We start from the raw sequence: 19,981 nt of genomic DNA on the forward strand, positions 1-19,981 counted from the left end.
TTCTGGATTGGAAACCAGCACTGTGTGTTTGTTAAAAATGAGCAGAAATATACTGCTGCTGAAAGTGAAAGTTAAACATGCTGTGGAGGTGCAAGTTTATGATGAGCCGAAATCTTTCAGTCAATGATCTGATCTCAAGAGTTATCTTTTCATGTCAAGAAAATTTCCCATTCATTACTGCAAGCCTTTTCACAGCCTTGACCTTGTGTGCTGCTTACAGCCAAGCCAGTTGTGAAGGTTTATATCAGGGTTATTGTCTAAACACACACACAAACACACACACACACACACACACACACAAATATTGTGACCAGGAAGGCAAAAGCATGATGTATCTGGAAGAATTGCCCACAAGGTTTTGAGACTTCCAAACACTGAGGCAATCATGCTTATTTCTTTTGCACAGATGTACTTGCCACATAGCTTGCCACATGTTATAAAAGAACAGCCAAGATAGGGATTTATCTACATTTGCACAATTGCTTATATAATGTTTGCCTACTATGAACTTAAAGCACTATAATGATCATATTTTAGGGTGTATCATGTTTGAAGTACTATTTGTCTCGGAATATGCTTTATGTAAAAATATTCTGTGACACTGGATTTTTGTTTAATTGGATTATTGGCATGAAAATTGAGCACTGACTTTTTACTTGATCTACACAAGTTTGCAGTCATATCAAGCTGATTGATTCTTTGCATTGGGTTTTTGATCTGTCTAGTTTCCATAGTGTGTTTTAGTATTGTAGCATATATAAAAATAATTCTTTGCATTGGGTTTTGATCCGTCTAACTTTTATAGGGTGTTTTAGATTTTTATATGCACAGCCGATTCTTTCATTGGGTTTTACATCTGTCCATTTTTCTTAGAGTATCAGAACTGTATATTTGATATGTATTGTTTTGTGAAGTATATTTTGTTTTGTAAAGTGTATACTGGGCAGGGGTGAAAATCATACTGGAAGCATTAGCCAGATTAGGGTGTGTTCATATACGACAAAGTAAGTCGCAAAACTGTTCATACTGCACAAGTCAAGCGCAGCCAGAATATGTAAATGCAACAACTTACTGAAAGCAGCTCATCTAAATGTGCGGTATAGTCTTTGACAGGGAATCAGTGTGCTAAAATGAAGGCCATTATCATAATGTAATAATCATGACCCATTTAATGGTTGTTTTTGATGTGGGTTTTTTTTGTTTGTTTTTTCAAGCCCTGTTTTTCATGTCACATCTGCTGTATTTTTTTTAAATCGTTTATTGCAACAAGTAGACACACGCTGGACAAACACCAGTATTTCAATGTCAGTTGTAAAATTTGGCAGAAATCTACAATCATAAAGTCAGTCAGCAAAAAACTGTGCCTACACACCCCCGCCCCCCTCCCCGCACACACCTTTTTAAGGGCAGGAGCTGGCCTGGCTTGAAAGCAAAAAACAACTTAAGTATGGCGGTGGGTAAGTCAGCTATACTGTAATTTTTTGACAAAGTATTCCTGAAAATAAGGCACATCCCCAAAATTTAACTACAGTGGCTGCAATAGTGCAGTTGTATTTTTGTGATGCCAGTTAAAAAATTAATACAAAAAGTCTACATAGTTTCATTCAAATGAGCTGGGGGGGGGGGGGTTTCCCCAGATTTTGAAATGATGTGATATGTCATTATTTTTGCTGTGTATAATCCTATTCTTCATTAAGCTTCATGAGTGCTGATATAATTATGCTGTACATAGATTAGTCCACATTTAAACTGCTTACAATAAACCACTATACAAGCAAAGTGTGATACCAAAATGCACAATGTTCTGCTTACAAAGGATCGTTGAAAAAAAAAAAGAAAAAAAAACCCATATCTATCGTGTGAATAAAATCGTTGCAACCAACTGCAGGGACAGGCATGAGGACTTGGAGAGGGGATGGGGGTTTATGTGTGTGCAAGATTTTTTCCATTTTAAACAGATTCCCAATACAACCCACATCAAGACAAAATTCGTGTGTACATCATAACACAACACACAATCTCATTCATTAAGACACTCAAATCAATACATAACACAACGCTGCAAAAGATGATGCAAGACAAAGAAACTGGACACACACCAACACCAACACCTGAGACAGGGCACCAGTCGTAAGTGACTGAGCTGAGATGTCATGACTACACTGCACATTGTCATTCACGGACTGCGAGGGCAAGGTGGGGAGTTCAAACAGTTGATCATACAAAATGATTTGCTGGAACAACTGTCACATTCTGTCTTGAAAAACTTTACCACCACATGAAAACTAACTCATAAAATTAACAACACATCTATATAACTATATATATAGTTATTCAGATGAGCCAGTAACCTGAGGTCCAGTTTGCAGCTTCATGCACAAAAACGAACGCACAGCAACAAAAAGTGTTGTCTTTGGCAAAATTCTGTAGAAAACCCCACTTTGTTTGCAAAACAAATACACTTTCAGACACAAAAACATAAAAAGGAAGAAAAAAATGTGGCGCAGCTCTCTGACAGCGTGTTTCTCCCTGGGGAGAGCAGCTCAAACTTCAAACAGAAAAATCTGCAGTAAGAAAAAGTAATAAAACAACAGCAACAAAACAACCAAAAATGTGTGCACACACAGTAAAGACTTACAAAAATACGACAAAAAAAAAGGCATACATTGTAATCATGTATAGGACATAAAATAAAGTGTGGGCTGATCCCTTAACTGCTGTTGACAAATATGTTCATCAGTGAAGGGCTGACACCTGGCTGAGAGACACAGCTTACAGGTCTGGATGTCAGTGAAGGGATATCACCTCACTGAAAGACAGAGCTTACAGGTCAGGATGTCAGTGAAGGGCTGTCACCTGGCTGAGAGACACAGCTTACAGGTCAGGATGTCAGTGAAGGGCTGTCACCTGGCAGAGAGACACAGCTTACAGGTCAGGATGTCAGTGAAGGGCTGTCACCTGGATGTCAGTGCAGGGCTGTCACCTGGCAGAGAGACACAGCTTACAGGTCAGGATGTCAGTGAAGGGCTGTCACCTGGCTGAGAGACACAGCTTACAGGTCAGGATGTCAGTGAAGGGCTGTCACCTGGATGTCAGTGCAGGGCTGTCACCTGGCAGAGAGACACAGCTTACAGGTCAGGATGTCAGTGAAGGGCTGTCACCTGGATGTCAGTGCAGGGCTGTCACCTGGCAGAGAGACACAGCTTACAGGTCAGGATGTCAGTGAAGGGCTGTCACCTGGATGTCGGTGAAGGGCTGTCACCTGGCAGAGAGACACAGCTTACAGGTCAGGATGTCAGTGAAGGGCTGTCACCTGGATGTCAGTGAAGGGCTGTCACCTGGCAGAGAGACACAGCTTACAGGTCAGGATGTCAGTGAAGGGCTGTCACCTGGATGTCGGTGAAGGGCTGTCACCTGGCAGAGAGACACAGCTTACAGGTCAGGATGTCAGTGAAGGGCTGTCACCTGGATGTCAGTGCAGGGCTGTCACCTGGCAGAGAGACACAGCTTACAGGTCAGGATGTCAGTGCAGGGCTGTCACCTGGCAGAGAGACACAGCTTACAGGTCAGGATGTCAGTCATCACTGTCTGGACTTCTTCCTCCATGGGCTGCATTACGTTTTGTTCAGCAAAATCAACACCACCATTGACAAGCACACAAACTGCATCTGCACTTCAAGCCAGTGCCACAGTGATCTCTTATCATCAAGCTGCAGCAGTAAAGGGGTTCAGGAAAGAGTTTTTTGATTTCATGTTATAGATTCATCAATGCTTATTACAGTATGCAATCTTTTCAAACAAACTATAAAAAAAAACAAAGCTGCACATTGAGCCTAGTAATCATATTTGTTTTTATCCGCTTGAAACAACCCACCAAAAAAATCACATCAAAACTCATTCTCACTAGGCAACAACAAAAAGGTTACCAACATTTAGAAATACCTGACAGAATATTCTTTTTCAGTGTGGATTATTATATTTTAAACTTTCCACCAGCATTTAGAAATACCTGACAGAATATTCTTTTTCAGTGTGTATTATATTTTCTACTTTTCAGACTAAGTTTACCGGAACAGGGGAAAATGTGCAGATAACAACCTCACTGTACAAGGGACAGACAGTATAACAGAATCTGCATATGAGTGGATATGTACAAAATGCTGGGATGTGAAGAGCATGGCAACAGTTCTCCTGACAAAGCATGAATATAATGGAGCAAGAAAAATAGCCAGAAAATAAGATATTAAGAATGTATTTAAAAGAGATAAAATACAAAATGAAGGTAAATCTAAGAAGAGATCCATAAAATAATGCAGACACTATGGAACTTACATGTCCAACAATCAACGTATTCTGTAATGCCAGTGAAAAGTAAAATTTTTGTCATGTCCAAGAGAAGAAATGAAATACCTGTGCTGAAATACACCATTCACTGAGACTGACACATTGTCAAAAAAGAAAAAATAATAAAATCTTCATTGTAGAACATATTATGACTACATTGTTCACATCACAAACATCACATGTTCTTTTCAGTATCCACATTCTATCAATGACAAAACTAAAAAAAATATTTAAAAAAAAATATATATATATATATATTAAAAAAGAATTCAAAAACACCCACGTGAAGACTAGCAGTCCTGAGGTAAGATTTCAGCTTGTTTTCAACAAACTTTCAATTCATTGCTAAAAAAAACAAAAAAAAAAAACAACCTCAACTCCTTTCCACGTTCCCTTGAACCAACTAACATGTGAAAACTACCCAAACAATCTCCCAGTTCAGATGACCAGGTATCTAAACTGATCACCTATCTTTCTTTTCTACTGACAGCGGTGAAAATCAAACTGACACACCACACCTGAGAAACGTTTTAAAGGTCAGTTGTGAATTCAAGTCTTGCATAGATCCATAAACATGATCTGAAGATTCACAGAATAACCACTTCCCTGAACAACCATACTTATTCTGCGATCATGGGCTGAAACTCCCATGTTCACTCCTAAATAAGCATGTGCTTTTATGTGGACCCTTCAATGCAGGCAGCCATATTCTCATTTTTGAGGGTGTGCATGCCGGGTATGTTCTTATTTCCATAACCCACCTTTCATTCAAGGCCTGACTAAGCGCGTTGGGTTACGCTGCTGGTCAGGCATCTGACTGGCAGATGTGGTGTAGCTTATATGGATTTGTCCGAACGCAGTGGCGCCTCCTTGAGTTACTGAAACTGAAACCATAACCCACCAAACACTGACATGGATTACAGAATCCTATATGATCTTATGCAGGGTGTTCAGGCACTAGCAGGTCTGCACATCTGTCATCCTGGCAGATCAGAAAAATCTTCACCCTTAAAACCCACCAAATGCTGTGCCAGGGATCCAAACACAAGACCCTCACATTGAAAGTTCAATACCTCAACCACTCGGCTATTGTGCCATGAATAACCATGACCTTCAAGATAAGTTGGCAGTCCTCCTTCACATAGCTAAAAAAAGGTATGACATATTTAATCTGATGTCACTGGCCAATGAAGGCGACAGGAGAAAAGAAAAAAAAAAGCTATGTTTCAAATCAAAAGTAACAAAACTTTTAATGTGTAACCTTTGTATCAAAAAAAAGTATTTGTCACAGTGTAATAAAACCAGATTATTCTGAAAACTGGTCCAAAATATATGACAAGCTACTGTCTACATATGAGCATAAATTATCACCAATTTGACTGAAGGTCACGAAAGAGTAATGCGAGTTTAAAAATTTTCAAGTTTTGTATCTCTACCTTGACCTTTCATCAAATTAGTCCATGAAGGTGATTGACCAGTCTTCAATAATATTCAATGATATTCACAAAGGCCCAGACCACACTATACCAGTCAAGTAGAAACTGCTGTACTGAGACAGAGGCACGTAGAAATGTTCTAAATGCTTTAACTCACTCCGGACGATGGAACGCTATAGCGTTCCTGACGTAAGGTAGCGTTCCAGACGACAGAAAGCTATAGCGGTTTCCACAATTAAAATTTTTTTCCACATTTCCCTCATGGGGTAGCACAAAAATCACAGCTATACCGGGCATTGCGAATGTGTCAAAAGTCGAATGGAAAGTTTCTTCATGAGGTTCCGTGACTATACACTTGCTGGCCAGCCGTTGACCTTGGTACCCCACATGACAAGCTAATCTGCATATGTATCGAAAATGGCATCACAGGTGATACAAGTGGAATTTTTGGGAGCAAACTAGATCACGACAGCAGCTTTTTACTGCTGCTGAAGTGATTAAAATGCTTCAAACTGAAGTTTTCGACATCGACGAGGATGATGACGTTGAATAAAGTATCCGCAGTGAAGAAAGCTACCAGCAAGAAGGTACTGACAGTGACTCAGCTTCTGAGGGCTGTAAAGAGAGGCAGGGGGTGGGCATACACACGACGTGAGGAGAGGGGTCAGTGGGTCAAGTACTGGTAATCTCATTCAGTCACTTTGTGTTTTGTATTTTTTATGATTTTTTTCCTAACCCTAATAAATGGGTCGTATGCAGGGGAACCAAGGGAGTGAGTTAACCCATTCAACCCTGGGGAGTGTACAATCTCAGCAGGCATCAAAAAAAACAACCCAGAAAACATACTGTTTTTCCTCCAAATTATGTGTACACACATCCAGAAGTACTGCAGAAAGTATTTCCCCTTCCTTACAGTTCATGCATATGTAGGAACGTGAAAACTTTTTTTAATGAGACAAATTTTGACACTAGAGCAATGCTCAGGGACAGGGATGAATGAGTTAAAGACACTCTGGAACATTCTCATGCCCATGGATATACAGAATTAATTATCTACAAATTATGACTAAACACTTGGAATACAAAATATTGAAGAAAAAAAGTTACTCATACTTGCTCAAGAAGTACTTCAGTGCACCGTTTGTTATTTGACGGACCTATTCTCACTGACTAACATGAGAACAGAAGGACAGACCTGAGCACAAAATATCAACAACATCCATGGTGTTTAGTACGATTGCCAGCAATCTGTAACATCAACTGCTTAAGTCATACCATTCTGTAACTGGTAACTTACTGCAATTCTTTTCATAGGTGACTAATGACTCTGTCCAGCACCTCACCACTCCACTGTTAGCTTTCCCCACCTTTTTTACCTCTTCCCTTCCACACCCATACCCACCTTCCGTCCCTATATCCAGCCTCTCACCCACTCTCTAGCCCCACTGCATGAGTGTATGCATGTGCTGAAACGAATGAATGTATAGGTGGCTAAATAACCTTGTGGTGAACAGACAATAAACAACTGAGAAGAAGAACGCATACACAGAGTTGACTTTGCTCCTCAACCATTTTCTCAGTTCTTCAGAACTGTCCAAATAAAATGAAGAAATAATCAGCTGGAATGTGTTACAAAAGAAAGCACCTGACTTGCAGTATGAGCAAGACGTAGCAACCAATATTGGAATGATCAGCAGTTGACACTCTTCAATTGAAAAAGATGCACTGCTAATTTTAAAACATCAAGAAAGCATTTTTCAATTCACTGATGAAAAAGAAAAAATTCTGCCAAGACTTGAGAATATAAAAAAAATATATACATGAAGCAATGATAAAATATTTGTATCTATAAAATAAACTAGTACTATGATTTGAAACGGAACCATAGTCAGGCAGACTAATGATTTGTTGGACAAAAAACAAAAACAAAAAAACAAAAAAATTCAGAAGCCAAGCAAAATTATACTTATAGTCCAGCCTTTTTTTTTTTTTTTAATTGGAAATAATTGGGTCACCAGGCAGACTTTCAGACGGAAGCTTCACTTTTCTAAAACTCCTTCAAAGGAGAGACACTCTTGTTTGCCTTAATGAAGCCCCAGACCCTATCACTGGTGAACACTGGATAATAATAATAATAATAATAATAATAATAATAATGGTATTTATATAGCACTGAATCTTGTGCATAGACAAATCAAAGCGCTTTCACACCAGTCATTCTCATGCACACATAACTCTAAAACTGGAGAAACTGAAGACAAGGAAGAGGCAGGGAAGGGAAGCTATTTTGGGAAGAGGTGGGTTTTAAGGCCAGACTTGAAAGAGCTGAGTCTGGAGACTTGACGAAGCGAAAGAGGAAGTTCATTCCAATTGCAAGGTCCAGAGACAGAGAAAGAACGGCAGCCAACAGTCGAGAGTTTGAATCTGGGTACAGGTAAATAGAGTGGATCCAAAGCCGATCGTGGATCAGAACTCTAATGCCAAACCCATTCTGCCATGGCACTGCCACATCCACAGTTGGCGTTCTCAAAAACGTGCATCAGCTGTCTTGTGGGAAAAAAAAAAGTATGAAGTATGTCCCTTTCTTTTCTTCATTGATTTTTACAATGTTCTTTCCTCATACCTTTTGCAATTAAGCTTCTATTCTTTCCAAAGAACATCTTACAATGACACACAACCAACATTATATTGCATCATTGTAACAAATGGTATGGTGGTGGTTGTTTTATTTCTAGCACATGGCAGGTAAAAAGCAACAACCGAGAAACATATTTGACATTATGTATTCTATGCTGTTTTAGTTAATATAACAATCTTTAGATACATTTGACTGACTTTTTCTGTAGAATACATAATTATAGCAGTGATAAAAATCATACAAATATTCAACAAGGAAACAAAAAATATATACATATACATATATGTTAGACCACATTCACAGAATGAAGACAAAGCCGATGATACAATTTTAAACCAAAAAAGAAAGTTACAAAAAAATGATGACTGAAAAGAAAAGAAAAATACACACTATAACAGTTTCTTATGTCACAAAATTTGAAATCAGTATTATGGGCACACGGTAAACATTTCTCAAACCACCAAAACTTAAGATCCAGGAGCCAGTTGCATTGCTCGGACGGAAGAGCCTAGTATGGTCGTAACCCGCTACTAACTGTGTGTAGTATGGAACTGACCAATGGCGTGGTTAACGTAGGCATTTAGTCACATGTAACTGTCAAAAAGTTAGAACCAAGCAATGCAACTGGCACCAGGAACCTAAGGTCCCCCCACAAGGTCAAAGGAAAAAAATATGAAAGCCATCGGTGATTACATAGCTTTTATAACTACATACTGTCAATGTTAACAATCTTTTTTTTTTTTCTTTTTTTTTTGTAACAGTGTATATCAAAAAGGTTAAAGGCCCCAAAGCCTTTCTGGCCACCAGGGCAGGGAATCTATTTCCACTGTGTCTAGAGTTCGGCAATGGAAGGCAAGGCCCAATCCTCTCCTTCCACCATTTCAACCTTCACAGAACAAAGTCAGGAACCTATTCACACCTGGCTGGAGTGAGGAAATTCAGAGTAAAGGGCCTTTGCCAAGGACACAGCACCCTGTCTTCTTCTTCTTCTTCTGCGTTCACTCGTATGCACACGAGTGGGCTCTTACGTGTATGACTGTTTTTACCCCGCCATGTAGGCAGCCATACTCCGTTTTCGGGGGTGTGCATGCTGGGTATGTTCTTGTTTCCATAACCCACCGAACGCTGACATGGATTACAGGATCTTTAACGTGCGTATTTGATCTTCTGCTTGCATATACACACGAAGGGGGTTCAGGCACTAGCAGGTCTGCACATATGTTGACCTGGGAGATCGTAAAAATCTCCACCCTTTACCCACCAGGCGCCGTCACCGTGATTCGAACCCGGGACCCTCAGATTGACAGCCCAACGCTTTAACCACTCGGCTATTGCGCCCGTCACAGCACCCTGTCAAAACGGGGCCTTGAACCCTGATCACTGGTGAACACTGGATCACAAGTCCAACACCAAACCGATTCAGCCATGGCACCTCTTGTGTACCCTTCACTACAAAAATGTGGCACACAATCTGTTAGGGGTTGGACAACTGATCCAATCTTCACCAGTGAACAGGGTTTGAGACCCCATTTCGGCTTGGTGTTGTGTCCTTGGGGAAAGGCACTTCCGCTCCTATTTTCCTCATTCCATTCAGTTTCTTAATTCTTTCTGTTTTTACATTAAGAATACTAGTTATTACCTGCAGTGTGTGGATGTATGTATGAAGCGATGTATGTGATATTTTTTACATTTGTATCTTCGTAATATTCGTAAAAGCTGTTGTTGACTTTTACAGTTATGGTCCCCATGTTGTTTACTTGTCTATGTTATGATAATGCACCTGACCAAATTTCTCCAGTTGGAGATAATAAAGTTATTCTTATCTTATCTTATCTTATCTTACCTGACTTCGGCTGGGGAAGATTGAACTGGTGGAAGGAGACACAGTGTATACTAATTCACTGCCCCGATGGCTGCAAAAGGCTAAGGTACCTGAAACTTTTAACTCTATCAAGTCTGGCCAACCTGACAAAAGACAATGCTTTTTCAAGCTGGATCAGGTCATGACAATAGCTGTGTCTTCACTTCACCTCTTACTTGGCATCAGTGCTTCTATTTACAATAGTCAACAACAACAACAAAACGCCAACACACCTTCTATAACATTTTTTCGCTGTTGAACAAGAAACTACTTTTTTTTTCTTATTTTGTTTTGCATTTCTATATTTGATTGTTTCTTCTTAGTTCTCTGTGTCTGTGTGTGGGGGGGGGGGTGTGGCTGGGTGTTGGGGTGTGGCTGGGTGTGGGTGTGTGGTGCTGTGAACACACAACCTTTGAGTGGAAAATTTTAAACGCCCTATATAAATCATACTAATTCTCTGTAACACAAAACAATCATGTTTACCATTGAGGATTGGCAGGTACTTTATCATGCATTCAAAATCAGGCACTTCATGCATTCTTGTCTTCCAAAGCATAAGAAAATCAACAGAAAGTTTGAAGAAAGAATTCTTCATAGTGTCAGAAAAAAAAAGGAATAGCAGCACCTAAACTGAAACAAGTTTCCCAAAGGAAATATGCTCGATTCTACCTTGTGTGTGTGTGACTGATGCCAGCATTCTTTGCTCCAGTGTGTGTACTGAAGGTTTTCATCAATCCTGCTGAATGTTAACAACCTGGTGATCTATCCATTGTCTGTAAATTTTATTATTCTTCTTGTGTATGCATTGAAAATTAATTCTAGAAAATTATAGCAATAATAATACAAATAATAATAATAATAACCATAATAATCATCATCATCTTAATGATAATAATAATCATATTAATCAATATAAACAACTACAAAAAAATAAACACGACTTATGATCATAATAATAATAATAATAATTATAATCATAATCATAAACAACTATTAAAAAAATTTTAAAAACCTAAAAAAAAAAACCATGACTTAGCTTCATCGAAGCAAGGTCTCCTTCAGTGTAAAACCAGAGCTCTGCCACACACGCTGGCCGGCGATGTACGTGGCCTTGACCTCCAGGGAGTCGTTGAGAAGAATGAAGTCAGCATCGGCGCCGATGTCCAGCGTCCCCTTCTGGTGACTGATGCCCAGCATCTGAGCCGGGTGAAGGGAGGCCGCCTCCAGAGCCAGAACAGCTCCACACCCTTCAACACACACACACACACACACACACACACACACACACACACAGTTTCAGCTTCGGTTTCTGTTTCAAGTATGTGTCAGAGTGTGCTTACAGATCCATATTCACAACACCACATCTGCTTTGTATAAAACACACACACACACACACACACACACACACACACACACACCTTCCTCTCTCTCTCCTGCAATATCTATCTTTTTTCTTCTTTTCTTTTTTTTTTCTTTTTATATATGAATGCATATATATACATATACATGGAAAGAGGCAGCAGAAGCCTGACCTTCCCATAAACTCAATGCACTGAAAGGAATGCCAACAGCACCCAGTGTTCCCATCCAGATACTGACTGGGCACAATGTTGTTAAACTTAGTGATCAAACGAAAACAGTGCTTTCAAAGTGGCATGGCCATTGGCAACATATTAAGTAAAGGTCATGTCATATCATATATTAGTACCCTTAACTCTGAAACTATTTTGCAATGCATGCAGATGAAAAATGACATGCTGCATGTAACTGATCCTTCTAATCATATCATGAATACAAATCGACATGTTGTCTCAAGCTGCCATGTTTTTTGTTCCTTTTATATGGTTTGTGGGGTTCAAAAATGGAAAGAGCAGCTTTCTGATTGGCACAAACTGAATGAGTGAGTCCGTACGGATGATTGTTAGGACCTGATAAGACCTCTGCATGTTAGCTGAATGGCTAAATATGTATCAAAATGAGTACAATATCCCTCAAAATAGAATATAAAAAATTTTAAAAAAACACTGAAAACGGATTACAGCATCTACTGATGGTAATATAATTCCACATATACTTGAAACTGACATTAAATTAGAACCCTGAATTTAGGATACTACTAAAGTAAACTACCTTTAGAATTTTTTTTTTTAAGAAGAAAACAAAGAACTGAAGAAAATCAAACACAAAAAGCATAGTTTCTGCATTTCTGTAATGCTGACCATTCACACCCATGTATACATACATGTACTGATCTGTATCTTAATTCATCTTTTGAATATAAAAGGTATGACTCATTTCAGTGATTAAGTCCATTCAAAACATACTTGTCTTCCAACAGACAGAAAAATTCAGAACACTGATTTTAAAGTACACATCACTTGCAGACACTTTATAGGATACTTCATAATGAATTTCACCTACATGCAAACTCGACATGTGTCCTACTGAATAAAGGAAACACTGTAAAGGTAACTTCTCCTGGCTAGCAAGAAAAGGATGCTGTGTTCATGATGCGTGATCCTGTTTAGCAAGAAAAAGATATCATATATATAGGTAACTTCTCCAATGGCAACTTCTGTCCATAAAATCAGTCCAGACATGTGCTTTTCTCTTTTCCTTTCTTTAATGAATATATACCCTTTGCTAGAGGGGATGACGGGCGCAATAGCCGAGTGGTTAAAGCGTTGGACTGTCAATCTGAGAGTCCCGGGTTCGAATCACGGTGACGGCGCCTGGTGGGTAAAGGGTGGAGATTTTTACGATCTCCCAGGTCAACATATGTGCAGACCTGCTAGTGCCTGAACCCCCTTCGTGTGTATATGCAAGCAGAAGATCAAATACGCACGTTAAAGATCCTGTAATCCATGTCAGCGTTCGGTGGGTTATGGAAACAAGAACATACCCAGCATGCACACCCCCGAAAACGGAGTATGGCTGCCTACATGGCAGGGTAAAAACGGTCATACACGTAAAAGCCCACTCGTGTGCACACGAGTGAACGTGGGAGTTGCAGCCCACGAACGCAGAAGAAGAAGAAGAAGCTAGAGAGGAAGATCAAGGGGAGACATGGCAGCTTGCATAGAAGTGAAAGGGAATGGCTATATTTGCGGGAAGCTATGACAACGCAATACAGGTTGCTGGAGACCCCTGGTGGTGGCCTAATGTGCCGTGAGGCTTCAGAGGATAAAGGTAAGTATGTACATCTTTGTGTTTACAAAACCACTCTCTTCTTCATCTTGTTGATCAGCAGCAAGATTAAATGTACTGCAGTATATATGACCATTACAAAAAGCTATATCACAAAAGGTATGTACATCTTTGTGTTTACAAAACCACTCTTTTCTCCATCTTGCTGATCAGCAAGATTAAATGTATTGCAGTATATATGACCATTACAAAAAGCTATATCACAAAAGGTATGTACATCTTTGTGTTTACAAAACCACTCTCTTCTTCATCTTGTTGATCAGCAGCAAGATTAAATGTATTGCAGTATATATGACCATGACAAAAAGCTATATCACAAAATGTATGTACATCTTTGTGTTTACAAAACCACTCTCTTCTCCATCTTGCTGATCAGCAAGATTAAATGTATTGCAGTATATATGACCATTACAAAAAGCTATATCACACCTCTCTTTTTTCTTTCCATTTTCTTTTATTGTTTTCTCCTTTACTTTCTCAGTGTTTTCCTACATCATCACAGACCAGTATGAACAGTATACTTCATTAACACACCTGTGTGCGATCAAAGAAAAAAGTTTCCTCCACACAAAGAGAATGAATTCAGCTTAAAAAACAAAAAACAAAAAATTCTTACCTGTGGTTTTTGCAAAGTGCCGTACACAGAGATCCAATCGTGCAATGCTGTAAGGAACAGAATGAGAATAAAAATTAAAAATGCATATCCAATTGGACAGCACAAATAATGTAATGAAATAATTTATATTAAAATAATTATTTCCTTGATTGACACTGACATGTACCCCATCAGTGAAGGGCCATCACCTCACTGAGATAAGACAGAAGCTTAGAGGTCTGGATGTCAGTGAAGGGCTGTCACCTCACTGAGATAAGACACAAGCTTACACGTCAGGTTGTCAGTGAAGGGCCTTCACCTCACTGAGATAAGACACAAGCTTACAGGTCAGGATGTCAGTGAAGGGCCTTCACCTCACTGAGATAAGACACAAGCTTACAGGTCAGGATGTCAGTGAAGGGCCTTCACCTCACTGAGATAAGACACAAGCTTACAGGTCAGGATGTCAGTCACGACTCAGCTGGAAAGTGAATGGAATGACTGACACCTTTTCTTGAAACACATCAAAGAACTGCTTTTTTTTTTTAAATTAATAAAAAAAAATTAATAAAAAAATTTAAAAAACTGAACAGAAGAATCTAAACTTTCAATTTACCAAATTTTCAAGATCTCAAATTTTCTAAAAATGCATGAACTGCACGTATCCCCTCAAAATACATGCTAAAAGAAATGGTACATGAATCTGAACCTCCATGGCAGAATCTGTTGGGCATCGGACTTCTGATCCAGTGTTCACCAGTGATCAGGCTTCAAGACCTCCACTGATCCAGTGTTCAGTGATCAGGCTTCAAGACCTCCATTGATCCAGTGTTCAGTGATAAGGCTTCAAGACCTCCATTGATCCAGTGTTCAGTGATCAGGCTTCAAGACCTCCATTGATCCAGTGTTCACCACTGATCAGGCTTCAAGACCTCCATTGATCCAGTGTTCACCACTGATCAGGGTTCAAGACCTCCATTGATCCAGTGTTCAGTGATCAGGCTTCAAGACCTCCATTGATCCAGTGTTCACCACTGATCAGGCTTCAAGACCTCCATTGATCCAGTGTTCAGTGATCAGGGTTCAAGACCTCCATTGATCCAGTGTTCAGTGATCAGGCTTCAAGACCTCCATTGATCCAGTGTTCACCAGTGATCAGGCTTCAAGACCTCCATTGATCCAGTGTTCACCACTGATCAGGCTTCAAGACCTCCATTGATCCAGTGTTCCGTGATCAGGGTTCAAGACCTCCATTGATCCAGTGTTCAGTGATCAGGCTTCAAGACCTCCATTGATCCAGTGTTCAGTAATCAGGCTTCAAGACCTCCATTGATCCAGTGTTCAGTGATCAGGGTTCAAGACCTCCATTGATCCAGTGTTCACCACTGATCAGGCTTCAAGACCTCCATTGATCCAGTGTTCACCACTGATCAGGCTTCAAGACCTCCATTGATCCAGTGTTCACCACTGATCAGGCTTCAAGACCTCCATTGATCCAGTGTTCACCACTGATCAGGGTTCAAGACCTCCATTGATCCAGTGTTCACCAGTGATCAGGCTTCAAGACCTCCATTGATCCAGTGTTCACCACTGATCAGGGTTCAAGACCTCCATTGATCCAGTGTTCACCACTGATCAGGGTTCAAGACCTCCATTGATCCAGTGTTCACCACTGATCAGGCTTCAAGACCTCCATTGATCCAGTGTTCAGTGATCAGGCTTCAAGACCTCCATTGATCCAGTGTTCACCACTGATCAGGCTTCAAGACCTCCATTGATCCAGTGTTCACCACTGATCAGGCTTCAAGACCTCCACTGATCCAGTGTTCAGTGATCAGGCTTCAAGACCTCCATTGATCCAGTGTTCACCAGTGATCAGGCTTCAAGACCTCCATTGATCCAGTGTTCAGTGATCAGGCTTCAAGACCTCCATTGATCCAGTGTTCACCACTGATCAGGGTTCAAGACCTCCATTGATCCAGTGTTCACCAGTGATCAGGCTTCAAGACCTCCATTGATCCAGTGTTCACCAGTGATCAGGCTTCAAGACCTCCATTGATCCAGTGTTCACCACTGATCAGGCTTCAAGACCTCCACTGATCCAGTGTTCAGTGATCAGGGTTCAAGACCTCCATTGATCCAGTGTTCACCACTGATCAGGCTTCAAGACCTCCATTGATCCAGTGTTCACCAGTGATCAGGGTTCAAGACCTCCATTGATCCAGTGTTCAGTGATCAGGCTTCAAGACCTCCATTGATCCAGTGTTCACCAGTAATATGGCTTCAAGACCTCCATTGATCCAGTGTTTAGTGATCAGGGTTCAAGACCTCCATTGATCCAGTGTTCACCACTGATCAGGCTTCAAGACCTCCATTGATCCAGTGTTCACCACTGATCAGGCTTCAAGACCTCCATTGATCCAGTGTTCACCAGTGATCAGGCTTCAAGACCTCCATTGATCCAGTGTTCACCAGTGATCAGGGTTCAAGACCTCCATTGATCCAGTGTTCACCACTGATCAGGGTTCAAGACCTCCATTGATCCAGTGTTCAGTGATCAGGCTTCAAGACCTCCATTGATCCAGTGTTCACCAGCGATCAGGGTTCAAGACCTCCATTGATCCAGTGTTCACCAGCGATCAGGGTTCAAGACCTCCATTGATCCAGTGTTCAGTGATCAGGCTTCAAGACCTCCATTGATCCAGTGTTCACCAGCGATCAGGGTTCGAGGCCCCGTTTAGTCATGGTGTTGTGTCCTTGGGAAAGGCATTTTACTCCAAATTTCCTCACCCCACCCATGTGTGAATGAATGCCTGACTTTGACTGAGGATGGTTAAAATGGCGGAAAAGGAGGACTGGGCTCCACCTTCCAATGCCGTGCAATAGACACAGTAATGGGTAATCACTGCTCTAATGGCCATAAAAGGCAAAAGTACATTTAACCTCTAAAACAAATCTGAAAGAACAACTTTTCTTTTTTCAGCAAAATTTCAGTTGTTGTTGTTGCTGTTTTCCACTTTTACATGGCTGAAAATATGCAGTGATGTGTTGAGCTGTTTAAACTGAAAATTTAGGATGCCCAAACAACACTTTTTTTTTTTTTTATTCCCACACATGAAATTCATAACCAGTTTTGTTTCAGCATGAAAATAATAAGGAAAATAAGTGTTAGCTGCATAAATTGATCAAAATTATAATTTGGCTCATCATCAGAAACAAGTTTTGTTTTACCAAAAATTTGGTCATATCATTGTTAAACAGATTTCTTGTAAATCTGATTGATCAATTAAAAACCAGTTGCTACTGTATCACAGAAAAACTGCATACATTAACACCAAGCAAGCTATTGAAGAAATAAAATTGACTACACCTGAAACAAATTCAAAAGTGAAGGTGGTCAAGGAAAATAAATTTGTTGTTGCGTTGTTTTTAAATCGGTGATTTCACATGATAGCAGAATTAATGTTTAAACAACAGATTAAATGAGAACAAGGAGATACATCTGCTGATTACCTCACCTCACCTACGCTTGCTGCCCTGCCTGGGACACAGGCTACCAACACACACTCTCCAGCCATTCTGGTCCTATGCCAGTCGCTCTAGCTGTCCCCAGGTGCAGCCTGTCCTCTTCATGTCTGCCTCCAGGTCATGGCACCACATATTTTTTTGACGGCCTCTATTCCTTTTCTCTTGCACTTTCCAGGCAAGGACTTGCCTTGTAGTGCTGGGTGCAGGCTTGCAGATCCATCTCCACCATCTTAGTGCTGGGTGCAGGCTTGCAGATCCATCTCCACCATCTTAGGAGGATGTCTTCTTCTGCAGACTGCTGTCTTGTTCACTCCGTTATTTCTTAATTTCTGATTTCTCTGGCCAGTGATACAGAAGGGTCAGGAGACTGGTGTTGATGAAAGTTTGGATTCTCTTCATGGCGGTGATCTTGATGCTGATTTTGAGATTTTTGGATCCCCAGACATTCTTCAGCCGATGGAAAGCCACCTTGTCTTGCCAATATGGGTTTTTATGTCCGCATCCTTTCCACCCTACTTGTCAATGATGCTGTCAAGATGAGTAAAGCTCTCTATCTCTTCTAGTGGCTCTCCTTCCAGCCTGATAGGTGTTGTGTTAGCTGCAGTGACCTCAACGGTCTTGCTCTCCCCTTCACATCTTGCCGATATTGTTTTTTTCTCCTCTCATCCACTTCTGTTTATGAATAATTTTTTTCTAGTTTACAAAAAACTAAAATACTGTGTACTCTTTTTTCAGTTGTTTTGTTGTTGTTGTTGTTGCTGTTTTGTTTTGTTTTTGTTTTTGTTTTTTGTTTCATTCTCTCCTCAGAACACAAACAGCCTCATTTTCCCTACACCTTTGAACATTAGGAAACATATTTCTCCCTCCTGTTGACCCATTTTGGTTTTTTTTAAGCTACTCATTCAGTTTCTGTTTCAATTTCAAAGTGATACCAAAGCAAGCAGGCTGATCCATATACACATCTGCAGTAAAAACAACAACAACAAAACAGAGCATTTAGATTTCTGACAGTCATCCTCTGTTGGCTGCTGTGACTGTGACCTCTCACCTTCCTGCCAGAGTGTCAGTGCCGACTAGCATTGCCGTCTTGCCCTTGATGACCACGTCCTGCTGGCCAAACGTGTACTTCCCTTCTGGGAGACCCATCGCCCGTATGGCATCCGTTATCAGGACCAGACCTGCACACATTCACCACATACTGAGCAGTGGCCGAGTGGTATTTTTTATTGGATAATCAGAGAAAAGATTTATTCTTTGAAATGAAGTATTTATCAAGCTTCTTATCTGTGGAAGGTGCAGATGTTGATTTCTATTGGATGCCACCCCATAATGGATTTCTGTATAATGACCAAGCAGACAGAACAGCAAAAAGAGTAGCAAAGAATTTTACTTGTAGTATATAAGTGTACTGCCCGTTGTCATCAAATGGAGGAAGTATAATACAATACAGTGCAGTATTGTATTGCACTGCACTGCACTGCACTGTACTGGACTGTATTGCACTGTACTGCACTGTACTGCACTGCACTGTACTGTAACATACTGTACTGCACTGCACTGCACTGTACTGCACTGTACTGCTGTACTGCACTGTACTGTACTGTAACATACTGTACTGCACTGCACTGCACTGTACTGCACTGTACTGCACTGTACTGTACTGTACTGTACTGTAACATACTGTACTGTACTGTACTGTATTTACTATGTATGAAATTTGGGCTGCTCTCCTCAGGATGTGTGCATCAATACAGTATAGAGACACCTTTTTTAGGCTATCTGCATGAATATTTGTTTTCACACACTTTGACACCTCCTTGAGACTAAAACTGATACTATCAAAATGGAACAATATACATAATTTTGCCAATGCTACCCTTTTGTTGTGGGTTTGTTTTTTTTCATGCACTAACTAAACACATGCTGCACAAGGGACTTCAGTTTATCATCTTGACCTCATATCAAGTGACAATAATAATTTTTTTTCTGAGTAACAATCAGTAATGTTATTCAAACCCAGCTGGATCTCCATGCAAAAAAAAAAAATCTCCAAGCCTTCTCTGATATTTTCCATGGTGTTGTTTTTGTTCTGTTTGTTGTTTCCGTGTGTTAAAAGGACTTGTGGTGGACTTGCTTTACATTTTTCTGATGGTTTGTGTCAGCATTTCTAACAATCCTTTTAGGTATGGTGGTTGTGACAATCTTTCATTCTTCTTCACCTTTTTTTTCTCCCGATATATGTTGTATATCTCTGTTCATCATCAATTGTACTGGCATTGTCATTAACCCCCAGGCTGCATATATGAGAAGATAACTCGTCATCGAAATATTCAGACTTTTCCCTGGTTTGCATTCAGTTCGTTGACAAAAAT

The 19,981-nt window shown here is 40.2% G+C and overlaps 1 protein-coding gene across 3 annotated transcripts in view; it reads right to left on the bottom strand.

The window, feature by feature from the left end:
* Positions 1-3,004: 3,004 nt before the first annotated feature.
* Positions 3,005-19,981, bottom strand: part of LOC143283735 (N-acetylglucosamine-6-phosphate deacetylase-like) — a 36,798-nt gene continuing 19,821 nt past the window's right edge. The window contains exons 8-11 of one of the 3 annotated variants that reach the window (XM_076590023.1): positions 18,658-18,787; positions 14,103-14,149; positions 3,542-11,526; positions 3,005-3,338 (exon numbers count right to left, since the gene is read on the bottom strand). In XM_076590023.1, the coding sequence (XP_076446138.1) occupies positions 11,318-11,526; positions 14,103-14,149; positions 18,658-18,787 (386 nt within the window). In that variant the 3' untranslated portion in view covers positions 3,005-3,338; positions 3,542-11,317. Of the gene's footprint in view, positions 3,491-3,541; positions 11,527-14,102; positions 14,150-18,657; positions 18,788-19,981 lie in introns of all 3 variants that reach the window. The other 2 variants (XM_076590022.1, XM_076590021.1) reach the window with 2 other exon arrangements.

Source organism: Babylonia areolata, chromosome 7, assembly GCF_041734735.1.
Source record: "Babylonia areolata isolate BAREFJ2019XMU chromosome 7, ASM4173473v1, whole genome shotgun sequence".
NCBI classification, from domain to species: domain Eukaryota; kingdom Metazoa; phylum Mollusca; class Gastropoda; order Neogastropoda; family Buccinidae; genus Babylonia; species Babylonia areolata.